The sequence below is a fragment of the Canis lupus genome, chromosome 28 (genome assembly GCF_011100685.1).
Source record: "Canis lupus familiaris isolate Mischka breed German Shepherd chromosome 28, alternate assembly UU_Cfam_GSD_1.0, whole genome shotgun sequence".
Classification (NCBI taxonomy): domain Eukaryota; kingdom Metazoa; phylum Chordata; class Mammalia; order Carnivora; family Canidae; genus Canis; species Canis lupus.
The window spans coordinates 35894449-35917100 of NC_049249.1; the positions used below are offsets into that span (position 1 = coordinate 35894449).

General features: G+C 48.8%; 1 protein-coding gene across 13 annotated transcripts in view; it reads right to left on the bottom strand.

Moving 5' to 3' along the window:
• Window positions 1-22652, bottom strand: part of C28H10orf90 (chromosome 28 C10orf90 homolog) — a 206234-nt gene that overhangs the window by 17092 nt on the left and 166490 nt on the right. For 10 of the 13 annotated variants that reach the window (XM_038579094.1, XM_038579098.1, XM_038579091.1 and 7 more), the window contains 3 exons: window positions 5892-6182; window positions 2651-2835; window positions 260-437 (listed from right to left, as the gene is read on the bottom strand). In XM_038579094.1, coding sequence (XP_038435022.1) covers window positions 260-437; window positions 2651-2835; window positions 5892-6182 — 654 coding nt within the window. The remainder of the gene's footprint in view (window positions 1-259; window positions 438-2650; window positions 2836-5891; window positions 6183-22652) is intronic. The other 3 variants (XM_038579103.1, XM_038579097.1, XM_038579092.1) reach the window with 2 other exon arrangements.

The window sequence follows — 22652 nt, forward strand, 5'->3', positions numbered from 1 at the left end:
CGGCTGCAGGCGTGTGGCTTCCTGCCCAGCTCCGGAGGTGCGTTCGTGTCCAAGCGCGTTCTGCTGAACCCAGTGCCCCACACGGGTGCCCAGCACGGGCTGGGCTTTAGGATACTGGGGTTGGGGCGCGTGCGGCAAACCCGAGGCCGCTGCAGGTCAGGGGTAGCATTTGCACCATCACTGTGGGTGAAGGTCCCGGCCCCTCAGGCTCCCCCTACCCCCCAGCCTCACCTGCCCTCCCAAGCCACCTGTAGCTTACCACTAAGGGGGTGGGGAACCGTGAACTGCTTCTTGTTGGTGCGGACGGGAAAGAGGGTCTGCTTCTGCCCCAGGTTCTCCTTCCGCTGGGCTTTTCTCTGCTGTACCATATGTTCTAGCTTCTTCAGCCGCTCTTGGGAGCGAGAAATGAACTGGGGTTTACGGGTTTCCAGTGCTTCCTAAAAACAGCACGAAGATATTTTACCTTTTTAATAGAAGTGACACAGACAACACACCCCTCTGATTTGGTCAGGAAGCTGATCGAAAGGACCACGTTCAGAGACCAACAGCCACGGCCGTGAGCACACCCCGACTTTCTGCTGCTGCCTCATGTCAAGACTGTAGGAGACGTGTCATGAGGACACAGTTCCTGCGGGTCAGCCCCGGCCGGCACCGAGGGCCCCGTGGTCACCGACAGCGAGAGGGCACACTGCCACCCACCCCTCCTTCCCTGGCCACCCATTCAATCTCCAAAGGACCAAAATCCAAGTGCCCCGAATTGCATATTCCAAAGACACATGGGTGGGGAAAGAAAGGAAGGGTTTATGAGTCACTTGCTTCTGCTGGGGGTTGGAAGCCTCACACACAGACTCAGATCCTCCACCCAGGGCAAAATACGTGCCTTTTCAGGAGAAACCGTAATCCTGGCTAATGGGAACGTCTATTCCCAGGACGGCAAAGTTGGCAAAGTATCTTTGCCTCTGCAAACTGGTTATTTTTTTTTTTTTTTTAAGATTCTATTTATTCATGAGAGACACCGAGAAAGAGACAGAGACACAGGCAGAGGGAGAAGTAGGCTCCCTGCGGGGAGCCCGACGTGGGACTCAATCCCAGGACCCCGGGATCACCCCCTGGGCCAAAGGCAGGCGCTCAACCGCTGAGCCCCCCAGGGGCCCCTGCAAACTGGCCCTGCAAGCTTCACGGAGGGATGTCTGCGTGGCCCCGTTGCCCCTCAGCACGCTCCCCGCTCCACCCCTGCCCTAATCCACATACTTGGGTCCACGGATGCGTTCCACTCTGTGTCAGACACTGGGCTCTGAGCTCTAGGTGTCTCTGGGAACCCCCACGTTGACCTTGGAAGGCAGGTCTGTTTATCCCCATTCAACAGATGCACAACCCGAGGCTCCTTGCAGTTGGGTGGATCTGAGGGCCGCCCCCGTTTTTTCCACACTGCCTTCCATGGTCTTCACCCGCTATTCTGTGGAAACCTCCAGCCAGTGCTCCGCCCTGGGGTAGGAGCCCGCCACACCCCCAGCTAGAGCTCCAGCTCGCCCGGGAAGCTCCGGCCCGTCTCCCGCTCCAGCCTGAGCATCGTGGAACCTCACAGTCCGCCTCCTACAACTGATTCACACGCACTTAGGGCCCCGCTGGGCCATGTCTCACCCACGCTGGATCCCTCGCGGCCACTGCCCTGCGCCCCCCACCCCGCACAGCAGGTGCTCGGCAGAGGCTCTCTGGCTGCGCTGCCATCGCGGGCTTGTTCCTCCGCCCCAGTCCTCTCCCAGCCCTTTGGGAGCCCAGGTTGCGGGGGTGGGGGGTGCAGCTCAGGCGCTGTGGCAGGAGGAGGGTCCTCTTGGCCAGCTGGTCTCCATGGCACCATCCCTCGGTCCCAGGCACACTGGGGTTGCACAGACAGCCCCCGGAAACAGCCCTCTGGCCCATGGCTGCTTCGGGGGCATCAGGAGTCTCTCACCATGGACCCACGGAGGACCCCGGGGGGCAGGGACCAGCCGATGGCACCATCTCCACATCTGCAGGGAGGTGTGTGACATATCAGGTACTTTCCTAGACAGGGTGTCTCATTATACAACATGCTGCTGGCTGGGGCTTTCTCAGAGTTGTCTGCCCTTCTAATCCTTATCTCTCTATAATTTTGAACTTTAAAAAACGTGTACATATTACTTTTACAACCAGGAACAGACACCAAATGAAAGCTTTCATATCCTTGAGCTCATGGCCATGTGATTTAGGGCAACCTCCTTCATCTTTCCAAAGCTTAATATCCTTACACGAGGATGAAATCATAGGGGCCCTACCCCTACCCCTGCCCCAGAGGGGGGCTGCGAGGATGGAACGCTCTGATGCCTATGAAGCGACCTGCCCTGCATCACCCGTAAGTTCTCAAGACGTGCTGTCCCTGCTGTGATCATTGTCACTGGGGGTATTATGTGATCCTCCTTCCAGCCCAGCAGAGTAGACATCGTTTCTCCATCACTCACACGGTGAGACAGAGGCCCAGAAAGGCTAGGGGACCTGCCCAGAGTCACACAGCCATTATGAAGGGGAGTCAAGCCTCCAGTCTCAGAGGTGGAAGTGACATCGTGCCCCACGGACTCTCCGGGTAAAGGTGTCCCTTTGGTCGGGATCAAGCCGGGTGCACAGAGGGCCTTACCTGCAGGGTCAAGGAGCCTACAGGTGTTCGCTGACCCTCAGAATGGTCTTCAGACAGATCAGGGGTCTCTGGTGGCTCAGGGGTCGCTGGTTTGGGGGGAGCTGGTTCGGGGGGTGCTGGCTCAGGCTCCTCACTCTTCCTGCATTCTTTTATTTTCACAACCAAGTCACAGCACTTGTAATCCCCTGGGAGAGAAGATTTAGAGTCCCATTTAGAGGGGCAGCAAGATTTTCTCCTGGCTCCTCAGAGCCACGAGACACAGAAGACAACTTGGAAAGTAGAAACACCAGTGGGTTATTAATGGGCCTCGTTAAGTCGACAAGATCCTGCCTCAACAGCCCCCACCGCTCCCCCTCCTCCCTCAACTGCCCTGGTCACAGGCAGGAATGTCTGTGGGTAGCCAGACTTCGCGACCGGCTAATTACGCCGTGGAGGTATTCCCTCGGCTTCCAGGGTTCAGAATGTCTTTGTTCACAGTGAAAAGAAACTTTTCTATTCTGGGCCTCATATTAAGTGTGTCCTGTACAATTATTGCAGCTCAGTTGTTTGGGGACAGTGTATTAATTTATCTTCTGTTTGCTACGCTAATGATGTAAGACAGAAAAATGGTGTTCAATTATTTATCCCTCCCCTTCATTTGCCAGAGACTACCACTGGCTTTACATGTGTAATTGGAACGATCTGTCTCTCGATGCTGGATCTGGCCCCTTCCCGAGGCCATCCTGACATTCCCTTGTGGCAAAGGTCAGGGGACACATCGATTCAATAGCACTTCGGGCAGGGTGGCCTCTGGCCCGTGGAAGGAGGGACTGATGTGTATTCACTGACCAACGGCTCCACCAGGGACACACTGTCCCTTCTGTCCCCGTGTCCCCCCAACACAGCCTCCCCAGCCCTGCAACTCAATAGCGTCTTACTCCTCATCCACATGCCCTCCCATCACCACAAAGCCCCTTTGATTCCCATGCCCAGTGACCTCCGACCTGCAGGCCGAGCCCACATCCATCGGAAGCGCCCCCCCTTCCCAAAGCAGCTCCAACCCGCAGCTGTGTTCTCACAGCAGAACACACTGCACACCCCCAGCGGCAGGGTCATAACAGGACGTGTTAACCTCACATGCCTGTGTCGCTCGAGGGCGGTGGCACCATGTCACATCCACCCCGCGTCCCTCATGGGAGCAGCCCAGGAGCCTCTGGCTCTGTCGGGAGAGGAGATGTGGCCCTCGGGAGGCCCGCCTGGCCCCGGGTTCCATCTCTACAGTCCCCTGAATCTCCGACCTGAAGCCCCTTCCAGAACAGCCACCTCTCTTGCCTGGACCCCCTCCGGCCGGAACCCGCAGGCCTCTCTCTGTGCAAAACCCACCCATGCTCCCGAAGGCCTCCAAGTGCCGCAGGCAGACCAGACTCCGGGGAGCTCGTTCACGGGGGATGGCCCACTTCCAACTCTCGCCTTCCACTCTCTACCACCAACTTAGAGGCTCCCAAGGCATTCTCTTCCATTCCTTCAGGCATTTGCTCTTGTTCTTTTTGGAGGATTTCCCTGTTGCCCGCTCCCCCCCCCCCCCCCCCCCCCCCCCCCGCCCCTGCCGCGATCCCTGCTTTCAGCCCAACCGACCTGCCCCGATATCCATCCCCCAAGTCCCCTGCTGCTGGAGTTAACCACCTCCCCCCACACTCTTCCCCTTTCTTGCCGTGAACTTCCTCCTGGCTCAGCTCATCCACAGGGACGCCACAGGGCCTTAGATCCTTTCCCACCTGCACCCCACCACGAGGCCCCGCAACCCGAGGCTGGTGCAGGCACGCCCACCTTCATCGGTGCTCACATCAGTGCTCCCTAGTATCGTGAAACTCTCCACGACTGTGGCCTCTCCTCCCCAGTCTGTGTTCCTCCTCGGAGTCTTGGGGGTCTCAGCCCCCAGCCCTACCCTCTCTCTTTCTTCCCCCTGATCCCCCACCATCCAGTAGGCAATCTCTTTCAGAGTAAATCTAATTCGATCTCTGTCCTTCAAGGGCTTGGCCCTACCTTTGGTCCAAGCCTCCTGAGTGGGTTTTAAGGACATTCCAACTTGACCGCACGACCTCAGACTCCCACTGAGCCCCTCCCCTGTCCCCAGCACTCTGGCCCTTTGGATCCCAAATCAACCACATCCTTTCCATCAACTCTTTGCTGTGTGTGTGCCCTTCCCCCAGTCTGCAATGCTCTTCACCCTCAGGTCTGATTTGTAAGCATCCAATCGGCTTTCAAACCCCTGCTTAGGATCATTTCCTCAAGGGGGAGGTCTCGCCCAGCCCCTCCCTGGAGCCCCTGCGGCCACCTGCAGCTTCCTGACTGCTCAGCACACAGGTAGGATCCTGGTGTCTCCAGCCCTGGGCTGACACCACCTGGAGGGCAGGGAGCTCTGAGCACAGTGAGTGGCACGCGGTAGGTGTGCATACAGTAGGTATTTAATAAATGCTTCTTTCATGTATTAATGGAAGAGGAGCAAGGGATTAACTCAGCTCCCAAGTGGAATCAGTTTTAATCAACTACCATAGCCATTTTAACCTTTCTATCCCAACGCCATATAACCTGGTGGGTTTCTTTCTCTCCTCATCCAGAGCTAAGTTCGGGAAAACCTTCAGAGCAACAGGAGATCTAAATTCTCTCGTTGAAAACTGGGCACCACAGATCTCTTTTCTATTCTACCTTTATATTCCTTTATAGATCAGTGCTCACTGCAGTAGGAGTAGGGGGTCAGCTGCTTGGCCTTTAGAGAAGGGATGGCCCGGCTGGAATTCTTGGTTCCTTTCCTCTGGGCGAGGGTCGGATTAGGACCTACCTAGAGGGCACTGTGAGGCCTGCACCTCTCAGCCCTGTTCCTAGCTAGCCAGTCACAGAGGACCACGGGCAGCCTGGTGGACCTCAGAGCGGCCACATCGGCATCTCAAATCTTCCTTAGCTAAGCCTGGGAGCCCACCATGCACCTGGGAGTGACCTTCCTCTTGGCCTTAGTCAATACGGACCCTGCACACAGCAGGGCTGGAACCCTTGGCCTACACAGGGTTGTCTTCTCCACACTTGGGAGGGAGAACTCACCCACCATGGAAACCTGCTGGTCCTGCTTGCTCTCGACTCCCACAGCGGAGCAGGGACAGCTTTACGAGGTGGGCTTGTGTGAACCAGGGCTCAGGAAGGCATCATACCATTTTCCGTTAGAATATCAAGGAGGAATCACCTCAACCCTGCCTCCCTTGCTCCTTACCTTTGGGGAACTCTCTTTCTATCTGAACACCACTGTCTTCCTGTGGAGGTGTGCATAAATCTTGTAAGGGGCAAAGAAACCCGGATAAAGGGATTCTGGATTTCAGGAGGCTTTGCTGTTGACTCTCTGAAGGCTCAGAGAAGTTGCTAGACTGACAGCAGTTGCTTGGAGAGCTATACTCATCGAGAAGGAAATCTTTAACCAGCTTGTGTTCCACTGGGGGAGCAGACAAAGTCACACGTGCTTCTCTCAGTTGCTTCTTGCTGCTTCCAGAAAATACCTTTGTTTCTACTAAAAATAAAACAAGAGTTGTGCTCAAAACATCTGATAAGGGCCCATCAAGGGTACTGACTTCTGCACACCTTGCTCGTCTGGGAACAGGGACTCAGGCTGCAGGACCGCCTCTGGAGGGTTCTGGTGGCATTCAGTCCGTGGTCACTGTTCCAGCTAGGACGTCCCCCCAGCTCACTGAAGAGCTCCACTGTATACGCCACTCTTGGGCATTCAGCCTGGGCATACACTGTGCTCACCAAAGCCCTTAGAAACTCAGATGGCTTTCTTGATAATAGGCAACAGAGTGGTGGTTCAGCTACTGACCGTGGGGCCGGAGTACCCGGGTTCAAATCCCACCTCTATCACTTCTAAGGTATCTAGCCCCACCTGTAAAATCGAGGTAATACTATCACGAGGTAATCACATCAAATATTATTATAGCTATTTTCAGAGTAAGTTCATATATGTATATAATAAGACATTTATACATAGACAATTTTTATAGGATAATGTTATAGCAATTAAAATCGAGATAATATGAAAAAATACTGATCCATGTAAGGTGTTTAGCACAGCACCTAACACACAATACGCCCTCAATAAATGTTGCCTGTCATTATTGATGCAGAAGCATTGATGGAGTTTGTGTACAATGGCGAGTCCGGACGTAGGAGGTAATTTATGAGGTCACGGTGCTTACCTCTCATAAAGCAGTGGATCGAAAATGTGTATGACATGCTGCTTGTTGCCACACAGTAATACCAAAAGTCTAGAGAGCACCTTCTGTCCCTCAACGGGGAACTACTAGAACCAGGTGCCTCCACGCTTTGCAGCGAGGGGAGAGAAGAGGGCAAATGCTCTTGTGTAGATGTGCAATAATCTCAGGTGAACGAAGCAAAATGTGGGACCGTGCATCAGCTCTGCTTCCCTGGGTAAGTGCTTATGTAGTCAGGACATCCCTGGAAGGAGCCCGGAGGTGCTAGGCACCTTGGAACCTCGAGGGCAGCGCAGGACCAGGAACTGCAGGTGGGGGACAGACTTTCTTTTCACTGTTTGCCTGTTTTATACTCTTGGTTTTTATTTTACCTTTTTTTTTTTCTTTTGGAATACTCCATAAGTGTTTTAAAGTTATTCATTTTAAGTAAGGCGGTGACTCTTCAGCCGGTACCATCTCCTATGTTGGGAGATGTTAGGGGGACGGAGCCCCCGCTGCCAGGTGCATGTGTCAGATTGCCTCCTTGTGCGCTGGGGAGAAAAAAGTCCCAAGTACTGCTGGGATAATAAGGACTCTTAGAAGGTTCTTGCAAGATTTTCTTAAATGTCATACACAGAAAGGAAATGAGCCCATGACTCCCTGGCACTGATTAGAACGGGGGCCTCTCTTAAAATATCTCAGTTGTCCACAATTCGGTGGAGCCCCTGCGCCCTGGCATCCCCGACAAAGAGAACAGGTTAAATGTGGTGATGTGCAGCTCAGGGCAGCCGGAAGAACAGAGAGAGGGTGGCTCTGGGGTCTAGGGCAAGCGAATCAATAGAGGATAAAGCCAGATTTCCATGTTCTTATAAACAAAATGAGGGAAACCTGGGTGGCTCAGTGGTTGAGCATCTGCCCTCGGCTCAGGACATGATCCTGGGGTCCTGGGGTCAAGTCCCGCATCGGGCTCCCCATGGGGAGCCTGCTTCTCTCTCTGCCTGTGTCTCTTGTGAAAGAACATAATCTTTAAAAACAAAAACAAAATGACATGGAGCACCTCGTGGGTCCTAGCACATTGGAGGTACTAAGAAAATGACAGGCTTTTTATGGCCCTGTCATTTGGAGATGACCTATGGCATCCTCCGGCAAAGGCTGGGTTTTGCTCATTTGTACAGAACTTTCTAAACTTTTACTTTGAAAACCGTCAATTCTGGTTAAGCACGAGATGTCATACGCAAGATGTCTCAAAATGGTTATTCCTTTCAATGTTGCTTCCTTTTACAATTAGCTCTCTTAAAAGAATCAAAAACGAAATCAGCGGTCAGTGGTGCAGTCCCCGATCTGCTCCTTCCACACGGGTATCAGGCTCTCTAAGGGACACTGACCCAGCGACCTATAGCGACCTGTCCGGTTTTATGTAAATTCTTACGTGAACCACTGTGTGCAAGTCGGGTGGTCCACTCGTGACGTGGAAGAGTTAAACCCCCCAGAAAGTAGGAAGTAGTTTATGTGCTGGAGAAGAGAAAAATATGCAGTCTGAGAAGGACGCTTCTGACAACTTATTGATCAGCTCTCTTTCTGTGGATTCTGAAAAGTGCAACCATCAGCCGTGACCCTGTCCCCGGGCAGCCCTGCGCAGAGCAAGAGGCGCACTGGCTTTCTCCCCGTGCTGCCCTGCATGTGGGCAGGACTGAGAGTGCTCGATTCATGCCCCCGACCCTAAACCCTATCAGCCCGGTGATGGCCCACTGTACTGCAGGCTCTGGCCGTCTTGAGAGTCTTAAGAGAGGTGTGAATAAAGCTGCAGCCTCTGACAGGCATTTTCTATTTCTTGGACGCAAATTCAAAGCCTCTTTCCTGAGCCAGGACTTGGAAGAGCTGGGGCACCGCGGGTTTCCTTGAAATAGTCACAATCCCTCTGTTCCACATTCCCACTGTTTCCTTGAAATAGTCACATTCCAACACAAAGCCTGATGTGGGGCTCGATGTCATGACCCTAGATCAGGACCTGAGACAAAGTGAAGAGTCGGACACTTAACCACCTGAGTCACCCAGGTGCTCCTATAATATTTTATGTTCTTAGATGAGCCCCTACTGAGCCACTAGTCCACCCATTGACATACGGTCCTGACTGACAACCATGCTCAAATGCATCATCACCCTGGGGTGCCTGGATGACTCGGTGGGTGAAGCATCTGCCTTTGGCTCAGGTCATGATCCCAGGTCCTGGGATGGAGCCCCATGTCTGGCTTCCTGCTCAGGGTGGGGAGAGTCAGCTTCTCCCTCTCCCTCTGCCCCTCCTCTCCACTTGTGGTCTCTCTCTCTTAAATAAATAAATAAAATCTTAAAAATAAAATAAAATCTTAAAATCTTAAAAATAAAAAAATCTTAAAAATAAAATCTTAAAATCTTAAATCATATCAAAAAATAAAATCACATCAAAAAAATAAAAATAAAATAAAAGATAAAATAAGATAAATATAAAATAAGATAAAATAAGATTAAAATAAAATAAAATAAATAAAATAAAATAAAATAAAATAAAATACATTACCCTACAGATTGGTCTTCTATAGCTCGAGTATCCAGAAGACTCACCTATCCAGAACTGTGCCATGCTCCAGGAGGTGAATAGAAAGCAACAAAAGATCCTGCCCAACAGTCACAATTATCTTGTGTATAATTTTCCCACCTATGTCAGTATCCATAAACAATATATTTCCAATACCAATAGCAAGCTCAAAGCTAGTTGTTTTCAGGTGAGGAGGTCATTGCACCTGTTACTCAAAAGCTTCCAGGAGGAGAGAGATCAGCAGGCGGGCTCGGCCACAGCTTCCCTGAGAGCTGATGGGGCGTGATTCTGGGGAAGACAGAGGTAAGCCACGAATGAGTCCGGATGACAAGGGGCTGACCAGGGTCTGGGCAGCAGGCAGGACTGGCCAGCAGGAAGAGAGCCGGGGGGAGTGGGCTGCTCTGGGCTTTCTGTTCCTACCCTCAGCGTGCATAACTATAAGCCCAGGGGTGAGTTACAGTGGGACACTTCTCTGCAGTGAGATGCGGGCCCTGGGCTGACCCAAGCGCAGGGCAGGGAAGGGAGCGGGGGGCCTCCTGGACACACACAGCATCATGGCCAACCTTAAAGACGTGACTCTGGGCCAGGCGACGGCACCACCAGCCCATGCAGGCCCTTAGCACGAAATGAGGAGAAGCTGCCCCTTCCCCAAGACACTTAACCTCCAATGGTCAGAAAATATCATAATGAACCAATCTGATAGAAAAAAAGATACTTCCCAGATTCTTTCCAAATATTAAGGCAATGCATCTTTGATTTTTTTTTTTAAGAGAGAGAGAGGAAGAGAATGCATACAAGTGGGGGGGTAGGGAGGCGGGGCAGAGGGAAAGGGAGAGAGAATCTCAAGCAGGCTCCACACCCAACACAAAGCCTGATGTGGGGCTCGATGTCATGACCCTAGATCAGGACCTGAGACAAAGTGAAGAGTCGGACACTTAACCACCTGAGTCACCCAGGTGCTCCTATAATATTTTATGTTCTTAGATGAGCCCCTACTGAGCCACTAGTCCACCCATTGACATACTGTCCTGACTGACAACCTGGCTCACAACAGATGCTGGGATGGAGCAGTGGTTGCCAAGGAGAAGGACCAGCACAGCAGCCAGGTTCCAACAGTGAATCACAAAGGAAGAGCAGAAAAAAAAACAAAAACAAAACAAACAAACAAAAAACAGACACACCAGTCAGAGAGGATAGTTGTCTGGGGGATGCTCAAGAGCCTGAGGCAGGAAAGTCACATACAGAGCACATTTTAGAGTCATTTATCTCCACATTAGTTTAGATTTTTGTTCTAAGGTGTTTTGGCATTGAAGATGGAACTCGGCTCCTAGCGAAGTCCTGTCTAAGGGTTTGGGTTACGTCTGCGCACCTTCCTGCCTTCTTAAAACAGACGGAATCCAGACAATTAGCCAAAGAGACAGTTCTGAACTAAGCCAGCTTCCTTGAATCCAAGGCCCATGTTTGGTCCCACATTTCAATGTTCCTGATGGGGATATTTCTCCCCCTCAAAAGTTGGACCATCTTACAAATGACCGGGTCTTAGAGTAACTGAAGCTTGTTTCTGTCCATGTTTCTGGGTCAATGATATAAACACGAGTTTCTAAACTCAACCACAGACCCAGCCTGAGGATCTCCTACAGGACAGCTATTTGCACTGAAGCCCCGACTGCCCCCCCACCATCACCTCCTTATTAAAGCTCTTACATCTGCATTTTCTGTACAGTTTACGTAGCTCACCTTCCTGCCTCCCCTGTGGGTTCTCCTCCAGCAAACCCCGTAAGCACCGCACCTTACTAGAAACCAAAGAAGCGAGCTTGATGGGACCGTGTGTCAGTCGATGGCAAAGCCACCTTGAGTGGCACCCTGGGTCAGTTGCGGACTCTCCTTGACTTTGCTGTCTCCAGTTTTGGCACGCTGCTGCCCAGGGGTAAGACAGGGCAGTCTCTGCAGGGTGCATGCTAATTTTGGGGGGTGCACAAGCTGTTGGGAGGGAGGGTGCACACAACTTCTCCGGCAAGTGCTTTGCTCCGTTCACCAGAGAGAGAAAACCTCCAAGCACCTCCAGTTACAACACACAGAAGGTCAAGTCCATCGGTGGCCCCCCGCAAGAAACAACCAAGAGAGAAAATAAAAGAAGAGCATTTGGCCATGAGCAGGGCTGGTGGAGGTCTCCTCTTTTTTTCATGCATCAAGCCTTCATCGTCTGGCTGCAGGCTAGAGCTCGTGTGGAAATGGGTCTCCACATGGGACCCCGCACCCCACCCAATCCAGACTTCTGTTCAAAATCAGCCAATAATTGTTTCAGCATATTTCGGTTCAGCTTCTACGTAGAGCTGTCGCAGCCTAGGAAGGGGGTCCGAAGAGGGGAGGGGGGCAGGCAGCAGATGAGATAAACAGCTCCCGGCAGGGAGGCCGTGTCGGGGACCCACGGGCACCCGAGCCAAGGCCCAGAGCAGGAGCCGAGCCAGGCCGCCTTGGGGAAGAGAAAGGGGAGGACCGGGAGGGCCCAGGGATGCAGACAGGCAGCCTAAGAGTCAGAGGGTGAGGATGCAGGGGCGCCCCCAAGGCGGCTGGGCCGCAGGAAAGCCACCAGGAACGAGGCCCTTCCTTCTCCGGAAATGAGACTTCCTGCCAGTGCCAGCCCCTGCTAGACGGTAAACAGGTCTCTTCTGCTTTATGCATCAAACATCACAACCCCGTCTGGCCCTAGAGCAGCAGACCTAACGGGGGAGGGGGAGGCCACCAAGAAACAGCTGACTTGTAAGTGGGGGCAGCCCCTACCCTCTGCAAGAAGAGCCTTCCCTTTCTGGAACCTCGGCCCAGGGTCAGGGAGGGGAGGCCAGGGCTATTATGTTGTTCAGACGTCTACATGGTGTCAGGACACAAATATGCCCGTGCAGGGATCAGAGGATCTCTGTATTCAGGGAGCAGGAGAACAACGCAGGAGGTTCATTACTATTGTTCTAGGGTCAAGTTGCAAAACACCATGTGGGGAAGAGCGCATGCAAGTCTCATTTGCAGCGAAGGCTCATATGTGCAATTCCTGCGAAGGGCAGTGAGTAATATCCCTCCTCTCCCAGAGACTATCTAGAAAGGACACTGGATAAATAGAACTGTTTTTCTAATTATGTCATAATCCTAGAGGTCTTAAGGCTGATGAGCAAAAGCCTCCGGATGTACAAAAAGTATTCGGAAGGCAGAAATCAAAATGCACGCACACGTGCACACATATATGCCTGTTTTCTGTAACTTGATTACCTTGAACGCATCACACTGCACGTGGTGATCAAGAGACACCGGTTTCAGGTCAGGATTAGATCACACCTTCCTACCTTACACTCCGGGAAGTCAGTCCCCAGTTATTGGATCGTCCACAATCTTTTATCCCAAAGCATGACTCCTACTCCTGAAGCACAAGAAAAGCCTTTTCTAAAACCTGATGCTAGGGGAGCCCGGGTGGTGCCATTGGTTGGGCATCGGACTCTTGGTTTCGGCTCACGTCGTCATCTCATGGTCATGAGATCGAGCCCGTTGGGCTCCGTGCAGAGTCTACTTGGGATTCTCTCTCCTTCCCCCCCTGCCCGTCCCACTTGTGCTCTTTCTCTAAAGTAATGAATAAACAAATCTTGAAAAGAAGAAAAAAATCTTGATGAAAAAGTTCCCCAAAGCAGCCATTGGGGAAGATAATTTTCTCATTAAGGTGTACTTCCTTTAAAAAAAAAAACCTTTTTTTTTTTTTTGCAAATTACAAAGGCAATACATGATCACATTTGAAATATAGGAAAGCATATAAAAAAAATCACTGACAAGCTGTCACTCAAAAATGTTCACAGTGATTTTTCTCTGGGAAGGAGGGTACATTTCCTGTGGAATTATCCACTTTTCCCTTTTGTTTTTTCATTTCCATTTTGGGTATCACTTATAACTGGACAGGATCACCCGCTTCCACACCAGAGATACAGAAAGACACAGGTTCATCAACACACTATTTTTTTTTGGAGAAGTTTATGGCTGCTGACAGCCGCTCTTTCCACTTTGCTTGATAATGCTGGCAGGCTTTCATCTCCCCTCTTGCTTTTCTTGGGTGCTCAATTACCAAGGAGGTGATGCTGCATGTTAAAAACTGATATAAAAATTTTTAAAAATCCAGCCAACCTTCCAGATGTCAAAGGGAGCAGCAGAGGAGAATCTTTGTCAAGGATCCTGCAAAGTGAAGTGTCTGCTGGGCGCGTGTGTGTGTTCACGTGCGTGTGGCAGGGCCAGGGGCTTCTGGGTCTCATCCCATCACCTTCATCGGAGGTTTTAGTATACTCCAGAGAGGGAGAAAGTTTGTTTTCAGTCACTCCTGCTCCCTTAAAGAATATGCCCGACTTCCCAATCTTCAACCCCTTACCAGCACCTATGTGCCAGGCACTGTTATAGGACACTTGGGATGCAGCGGTGAAAACAACAAAACTAATGCCCTCGCACGAAGGACCATCCACGTCAGCCCCCCTCCTGTAACCAATGACCATCACCTCCACTTCCACAGCCAATGAGATCACTCCTGTTCCTTCAGCCAAAGAAATCATCTCAACTCCTATGACCAGTGACATCACCTCCACCACAGCCCACGACCTCTACAACCAATGACCATCACCTCCACGCCAACAGCCAATGACCACTAACTCCACCCCAAAACCAATGACATCACCTCCACTCTGCCCTCCACTCCTGCAACCAGTGATATCACCTCCACTACCACAACCCTCCTACAATCATGACCATCACCCCTACTCCAATGTTCGTCCTATAGCCAATGACCAGCACAGCACCTCCACCCCTACAATCTGGCATTTGCCCCTAGACAGTCCACATACAGGCAGATCTTCACGCTCCTACATTTTATTTTATCTTTTAAAGATTTATTTATTTGTTAGAGAGAGAGAGAGAGAAAGCAGAGGGAAGGGCAGAGAGAGAGAGACAAGCAGACTCCCTGCTGAGCACAGAGCCCAATGCAGGGCTCAATCTCAGGACCCTGAGATCATGACCAGAGCCACTTAACTGTGCCACCCGGGTATCCTGATGGTCCTACATTTTAGAGCACCCTCACCCCCACAACAGCTTCTATACGTGGATGCTGGATGTTGGCACGACAGGGGACAAACAGAGCTGCCACGTGGTGATGCTGCCTTCAGCATTAGCACGAGTGCCAGTGCAGTTTGGACTGCTGTTTTCTGGCCATGATCTGAATATATACCACGTTTTCCCTTCTGTTCAAAAAGGAGTAGAACATCATTGTATGAACCTGCTTAGGACTCATTTAATACAATTATGATGAAGATGGGAATCATCAGGTCCTGGAAGCAGCAAATCCTTACAACCTTCACTCTGTGGTCCTGGACTAAAGCCAGAAACTGATTGATTTCGTGCTGAGTTGTGAAGGACGTAAACACAATTAAAGAGCCGATCTGAAGTGCTTGATATTGAAGATGAAACCCTGGGCCAAAAGTGTGGGGTATAAGTTAGAGGTCCTATAACATGCCTGAGGGCTCGGCCTGCAGAACCCCCATTTTCAAGATGCTTTCCAGTTCCCAGGCAACTGCCCCTGGTGCTCTCGGGACCCTGGCTGTAAGGAATCCCTGTTTTGCTGCTCAGTGGGGTTGGAGCCAGGAAGGAGACAGGCTTGCCTGCTACACAATACCTCCACTTCCTGACTCTCCCATTCAGCCCAGTTCCTCCCTCCAACCCAGGCAGACACTCGTTTCCATTACAAGATCTGGAAACATCATTTGGGGAAGATATAAATACCTCCACGGGTTCCATGTCAGGAAAGGAAGTGAATTCCAAGGCTGTAGGATTCCCGTGGAAAAGGCTCCGGGTTCTACTTCTCAGTGCTGTTGGGACTGCTGGAAGCACTTCCTTGCCTGGCTGACATCATTTTTCTGGTTTTCCCAGACACTCGGTGTAAACCTCAATCGTGTCAAACCAAACTCAGTTGGAAACACATGGTCCTGTGTGCATCTTCTTCTAAGAATGCTGTGGCCTTTGAAGAACTATTTTTGAAAATCAGAATTGGAGAGGTTCCCCAGGGCCTCTGAAGAAAAGCACATGCCACCCAAAAATAGTAACGAAGAATAAATCAAGCAACACAAAGCCTGAATCCGGGCTGGCCAGGCTGCAGTCATCATGCAGACACCCTGATGCCGACTGGCTTCTCTGCCTGCATCTCCTAGGAGCAATGCTTACACCCATCCCGTCCTTTCGGCTCCTGTCCCCTCCTGAATGACCATCATCTCCCAATGAAATAAACAGGTGGTGTCACACCAGACAAATGCTCTGTTTTCCCATTACTCCCATTTTATGTGGATTTCCTGAGTTATTTATTTCTCGTTGCTGAGAGTAATTCATAAGAAACAAAACATATTTAGTTTATGGGCTTGCCCCAAGAGATCACTTAGGTACAGAAAAATGGAAATATGTTTAACTGTTTCTTAAATGCTATGGTGAGTATCTGCAGCTAGTAAGCATTTTCCTCATGCCCAAAGAAGGGAGGGATTTTTGTGTGTGTGAAAGTGAGCTTATCATTGTCTTATTAAAAATCGTCATTTTGGAGCAATGTGGGAAAGGCAAAATTGCTAAAAAATTGCAAGCTTTTTCTGAGCTGATGTCTAATATATGAGCCTGGGGAAAGGAGAGAGATCCCATGTACTTTTATTCTTCCAGTGGTCTCATGTTGGCTAGGAGAGTAAATCACTTCCTTCTGACAACTTCAAATGTTCAGCTAATACAGCTGAGCTTTGTTTTATATAAACTTGCACCATTGGCAGTGAATTATACTGAATTAGTGTAGGATGCACACTTTTCTGCCCATACCACTGCCTCCCCCCTCTTTTTCTGGTCAGGACATTCAACTTATCCTTGATTTCAAAATAGTAGGAGAGTAGGAAAAAAAGATAGGTGATTGGGGGTTTTAGAGATTTAAAAGCCCAAAGGAAACCAATCAGGCTTTCCAAAGCTTCTCTTAGGAAGGGAAATCACCATATTTCCCACTGGGTTCTATCCAGTTCCTACAAACTCTGAGCCATCTTTGTTTCTCATCTTGATGCCTTTCAAAGAAGTCTTTTGGGTCAAGCTGTAGAGTAACTACAGCACCCTTTAAAAAGTGAGTTTTCAGGCAGCGAGTCTATAGGTTTTACAGATGGTTTATTTAAGAAATAAATTTTTTTAAATGGTCATGGTCAACATCTTACTTGTTAGCATTAGGGGAAGCAGGGTGAGGCATGCAAGAAAACTCTTTGTATTATATCTGTACCATTTCTGTAAGTCTAAAATTAGGTTAAACTTGAACTTTAAAAAAGTCTTTTGTGAGAGGTTTAAAATCTTCCCAAGAGTTGCAGTTTTTCAGAGTTGAAAGTCACGTCTCAGTAAAAACTCTGTAATATGACTCCCTATCTCTGTATATGTTGATGTACCAAAAATGGCATAAGCATGTTTGTAAAATCCTGCTCTGTATTTATTAAAACATCCTGATGCATCTCAGCACCGTTCCCAGTTTCCCACCATCTGTTGATAAGTGGAGAAGGGTCATCAGCTACTGAGAATCCCACCAAGGTCAGCTCTGTTAACAAGGTACCTGCAGGGTCCCTCAGAGAGAGCATGGCATCAATTCTCCCAGGATGGCCAAGTTTGCAACATGACATCATTTCAGAGAGGCCGAAGGCATTTGGAATACAAATGATAAGAAGGATTTGGAATTGCACACCAGAGATCTGTGATCCACTCCAGCCTGGGTTTGCCTCCCATTAACTGTGACTGTGAAACAGATCACCGAGTCCACCTGGCCTTAAGTCACTCATCTACACAATGGATAATAACCACCCTGCTGCTCCACGAGGACAACTGGGACATTGTGCACAGAGAGAATAAGGCAACGTGCAAGGGTGAGCCTTTATTACAGTGTACTCGGCCCTAAGGTGGCTCATACCCAAGGCACAAAACTAAAAGTCATATGGATGGACCTTGTCCTTTATTTCAGATCTGGGGGCAGGGGGAAAGTATACACCCAAGGACACACAGAGGCAGGAAGACAGATCAATCTTTGACCCATTTCCCACTCGCATGCCCAGACTGCTATTTCCTGCCTATTGTGCCAAATTCACTAGGAGGCCAGGGAAGGTCAATGTGGGTTATGCTTTGCGGTCACTTTATATGGCAGGATAATTGCTGGCCTTTGGATAGAGCAAACTCAGCCATCTCTGTGGGCCTGCAGGGGCTCTGGGGGAGGGGATTCTGCTCTTCAGCCCCATGGGGCTTAGTCTGTCCCTTGAATGTGCCATCTCCCTCCTTATGCCATGTCAGAAGCTTTTCTGCTGGGGATCAGGTGAGAGAGAGAAAGAAGGATATGGAACCACCTGCAGGGGCTGGAGAAGATCTGAGACCTCCAGGGGAGCTTCAGATGAAAAGCAGGTGGAAGGAGACAACACCAGCCCCTGGCCCTTCTGCACCTTTCTCCCCTTGAATTTGCAGAGGTGCCCTGACCACTTCAGTCCTATTCAGCTGCATATGAATACCTGCACTGGGATGGGGACAGGGGAGAGGAACACGCAGTGAGATCGGTGCCAAAACTCCACCAACCCAGGCATCAAAGGACAACAAAAAGTCTTTCAAGGTCAACCCACGCATAAAGATATTTGGAATATTTCAGAAACATCTATTCACAATGGGACTCCTTCTAGGGTCACATAGGTATGTCCCAGAACAGAGGGAGAAAAAGCACTGAGAATCAGCAATGCAAGGGGTTTCCCAACAAGCACGGCAGCTCCCACCCCACCCAGAGCTGGAGCCTCTGAGTGGTGAGCTCCCAAGGGATCCCAATGGTTCAAGCTCAACCCATCCCGAGTAGGGTCAGACTTGGACAGGACCTGACCCCAGGACACAGCTGATGTGTGCTGTGGTGAGGCCTCTCCGTGGCCACGGGGCGGCTGTTATTTATACACTCTGGGATGATTCTCTTCCTTCATGAAGATGCCTTTCTCCCATTAAAGCTAATGGGAGTCATGTGGCTGAACTGAAGGCATTTCATTCTCCAGATTTTCCAAAAATAAAATGTGGAGAAGGGAAACATATGTATTGTTTCTATTTGGGATTGTAAAAACACAAACAAAAAGGAACCAGAGAGATTCACTGTCCAAGAGCTCCAGTTCTTTCTCGCTTATAATAGCAGAGAGGTTACTTGCCATTGAATAGGCAAGAGGCAATAGGTTTAGACGTGAGATAATCTGAAATCTTGCTCCGCACATTATGTGAGCACAGTTTAATGAATGTTCTTTTTCATCCCTTGAAAACTACATCCCATCTTGACTTTGACGACCAGGACACAGAAAGGCCTTTATTAGCTAATAGACTATGGAATGGTCTTGTATTATGGTTCGAAGTAAGAGGAACTATATTCCAGAGAAGTCTGCTGTAAAGAAAATTACTGAAAGGGGAATTTTGTTTTCCTAATGAGTTTCATTATTCACTTGTAATTACATATGGCAAGGATGAAAAAAAATACCTCTTGGATATAATAAAATTACACTTAAGAACACAAACATCCTTTTAGAGTTATATGTTTAAGGAGAAGATGGTAATACAAGCTGAATACCCACAGCACCAGGAGCCAATCTCAAAATGTCACAAAATAGCAATACTTTACAGGGAACTTCGGGCCTGCCTTTGTCTCATGTAAGTGTAGTATTATCTAAAATTGGCTGCATTTGCTCAATCTTCTGTTGGCCAGAATATCTCTAATTTCCATTTAGGACCTTTCTGTTTGTTTTGGTTTTCTCATCACTTGTTCGCAAGCATCTTGAAACATGGCCATCCCTCCACACAAAATTTGGTCCAGTGCTTGGGAACCCGCAGACACAACCAGTCTCTGCCTGGCAATGAAGGCTTCCCCCCAGGAGCGGTGAATGGACAGCAGTCAGCTGTCTCATATATTTGGAAACAACCAAGCGGGACCTGAGCCAGCCATTCTGCCCCTAATTCAGTGAGTGTTTACTCCCAAAGCTAGGCATTTCCTTCCTTCCTTCCCTCCACTCCACAAGCATTCCATCAGGGAGTCCTGTTAACTCTAAAACACCTCAAACCATCCATTCTACTCCACCACTCACTTGTTGACTCTCATTCTACAGACTTTTCTGTTTCCACATGAGATCTTGGGGAAATGTAAGTCAAATCATGAAAATCCTCTGCTTAAATCTCTCTGGTGGCTTTCATTCCACCTAAAATAAATCCCAAACTCCTCGCAACCTGATCTGTCTTTTGCCCACCCGCTCGAGCTCATGTGGCTGCCCTTGCCCTCCTCTGCACTCCCCCACTAGCCTTGGTATTATCCCTCGAATGTACCAGCTCCATTCTTTATCACATCAGGGGCTTCTCACCTGCTGTTCCTTCCATCTAAAGTGCTCATCCTTTCCACCTTCACAAAGTAGGCTCCTTATTATGCAGATCTTGACTGAAACATCACTTACTCAGAGATGCCTTCTGTGACACCACCCCATCTGGAGAAGCCAGCAAGTAGCCAATCCAATCACGCCACCTGATTCCAGTGCTCTGCTAAAGCTCTTATCGCCACTCGAAATTTCTCATGTTGTTGCATCATCTATTTGTTGTCCATCTCTATCCATTCACAAGAGTAAGCTCCACAAAGACACGGACATTGCATTACTCCCTGCAATACCTAACACATCTACATGATACCTGGCACCCTCAATCAACCTTTGTCAAGTGACTCACATCATTTAAGTGATGGATCATGTCTTCCATAAGGACTTATAGTCTGTGAGGAGCCCAATAAAATCCTGAAGACTCACTTGCCTACCAGATAATAGGAGGCAATGAAGAGTTACAAGATCTGCACCCAAAAGTATCATCAGGGGAATTCTGGATAATAACCACCAGAGGGGGAATATTAATTCGATAATTCAATAGTATTTTTTTTTAGGTACCTCCTAGGGTCAAGATTCCTATTATGAATGACAGATAGAATGTGAATGGAGATATAGCTCTTGGCCCCACAGAGTGGCCAAATTGGGGTATTTGTGACAGAGGATAGATGCCTTCAACCTGAGGATAGTTAATTCCATCCTCACTCTTATGGCAACAAAAACACATAATTCTAGAGGATCCTGGGTTCTTTCAGTTTCAGTGGCCTCAAGGAAAGGAAAATTGTTTTGAGACGAAGCCTAATTCCTGAATGATAGAGCCATTTCTGCTTTCTTACAACCTTTTCTTTTTCTGGAATCATTCACTCCATTCAGGAAGGTGTTGGAAGCCTTGCTCATCTTAACTGGACCACCATATTGGCAGGCACTGCAAATCCATATGGCTGAAATGGATGGGGAGTGTGGCGATGAGGTGTGTGTACATCCCCGCTGATGGGAACTGGACATTTGCTAACATTCAAATGCACAGATCTCATTATAAGCATATCATCATAGACAACAGTTCCGGCCCCTTCCTAGTCCAAAACTTTCATAAAGTTTCATAAATGACAAACTTGACCAATTCGAATTCACAGTCTCTGTACACTGTCTTAGCAGAGGCACAGATGGATAGAAATTTAGACAAAAGCCAGGTCGATGGAATAGTGGAGATAGAAAAGCAAAGAGCTCCATTACACTCTGACTGAGAGCATTTACTTCCTAAATAGCTAGTAGTTGTCATTCTGGCTTTCCCCAGGATGTGGAATTACACGTTTTCCATTTCTGACATGACCACCAATCTAGCCATGTGAGGGCAATTTTCAGGAAGGAAGCAGCTGATCAGCTTTACAGGCCATGTAGACCAGATAGTAAACCCTGGTCTGTCCCTGGGGAGAACAAGATGGTCACATTTTGTCTGTGATTAGTAGGGGGGTGGGCATTTCCTTACAGAAAAAATAGTTCAAATTTTAAAGGGAAGTTTCTCTTCTGGAAAAGGAGTGAAGAAACCATTTTTTTTGGTGACCCCTTAATTTTAAGTTTCCTGCACCTGTTACATGAGGTTATTTTTGCTGAAAAATATGTAGCAATAAGCAGTATTCAGAAATTCACTGCATCTTAAGTGACTGTCTGGAGGACATTGCTAGCTGAGACAACACAACTCAAGACAGTCACTGTATGCAGATTATATCCCTATGAAGCTATTATTAAATCACTAAAAAAAAAAAAAAAGCAGGACTGTTCATTAAGCTGATAGGCATGCGGCTGGCAGGTTTTGAACAAGGTGGGGACAGCTAGGGTTGTACCGTATAAACAAAGAACATTTCCTGCTCAGCAGGTGGAGCCCAAATGAAATATACTGTTGTACGCTTAGCATTCTGGTCTTTGCTAGTCTTTTGACTTGCAATCTAATTTCTTTTGGTTGAGGAACTAATTCAACTCAGCTGCAGAGACTCTGCTTTTTTGTGCACTAAGTTTTGTGATGTAATTAACGATTCACATCCAATTACATCATGTTAAAATCCCCCTTCCAGTCCTTTCTCTACTAATCCTAGACTCAGTGTCTGTGTGTTGACTTGATCAAGGCTCAAGAGGAAAGCAGAAAGTTCATTCATAAGCACAGAGGTGAGCCTGTGATCATCTTTAGTGATATTTGGCCAAACACATATGTGCTTTCAGTTTTTGTTGAGATCAGACATATCTTTATTAAAAAATCCTAAGGAAATAGGCCATCTCCAGAATAAGACTTTTACAATTAGCTCAATAAACATGGCTTCCATACCAACTGGATGCAGATATTGCCACTTGAGTCCCTGTGGCACTTCACAGTGCACCCAGAGTGAGGCCTAAAATCTCTGCTGTGGATTGCCTTCTGCACTGAGTCCTGGACTTCTTTTCCATCACCATATTCTGTTTGCAATCCATCAAGTTCCCAGGGATCTAAGTACATGCTCTATTTGTCATTGTCCCAGATCTTCTGAATCTCTGTGTCTACTGTGTGCTGCTTTCCAGCTACTGGGATGTCTTTCTCCATCCCACTAATGCCAGGTTCTCCTTGAAATTTTGCTAGTTCTCTCATTGGAAATCAATCCCTCTCATTCTGCTGGCTCAGCACAGCATGTGGATTATCCCATGGGCCTGACTTTGACTCATCCTGCATTTCCTGCTTTCCCACTAGCCTGTGAGTATCTTGAGACAGAGAAAGTTCTCTTTCTCTTCACCATACCACCAACAGCGCCAACCACAGTAATTCATCTCTACTCTTTTCTCAA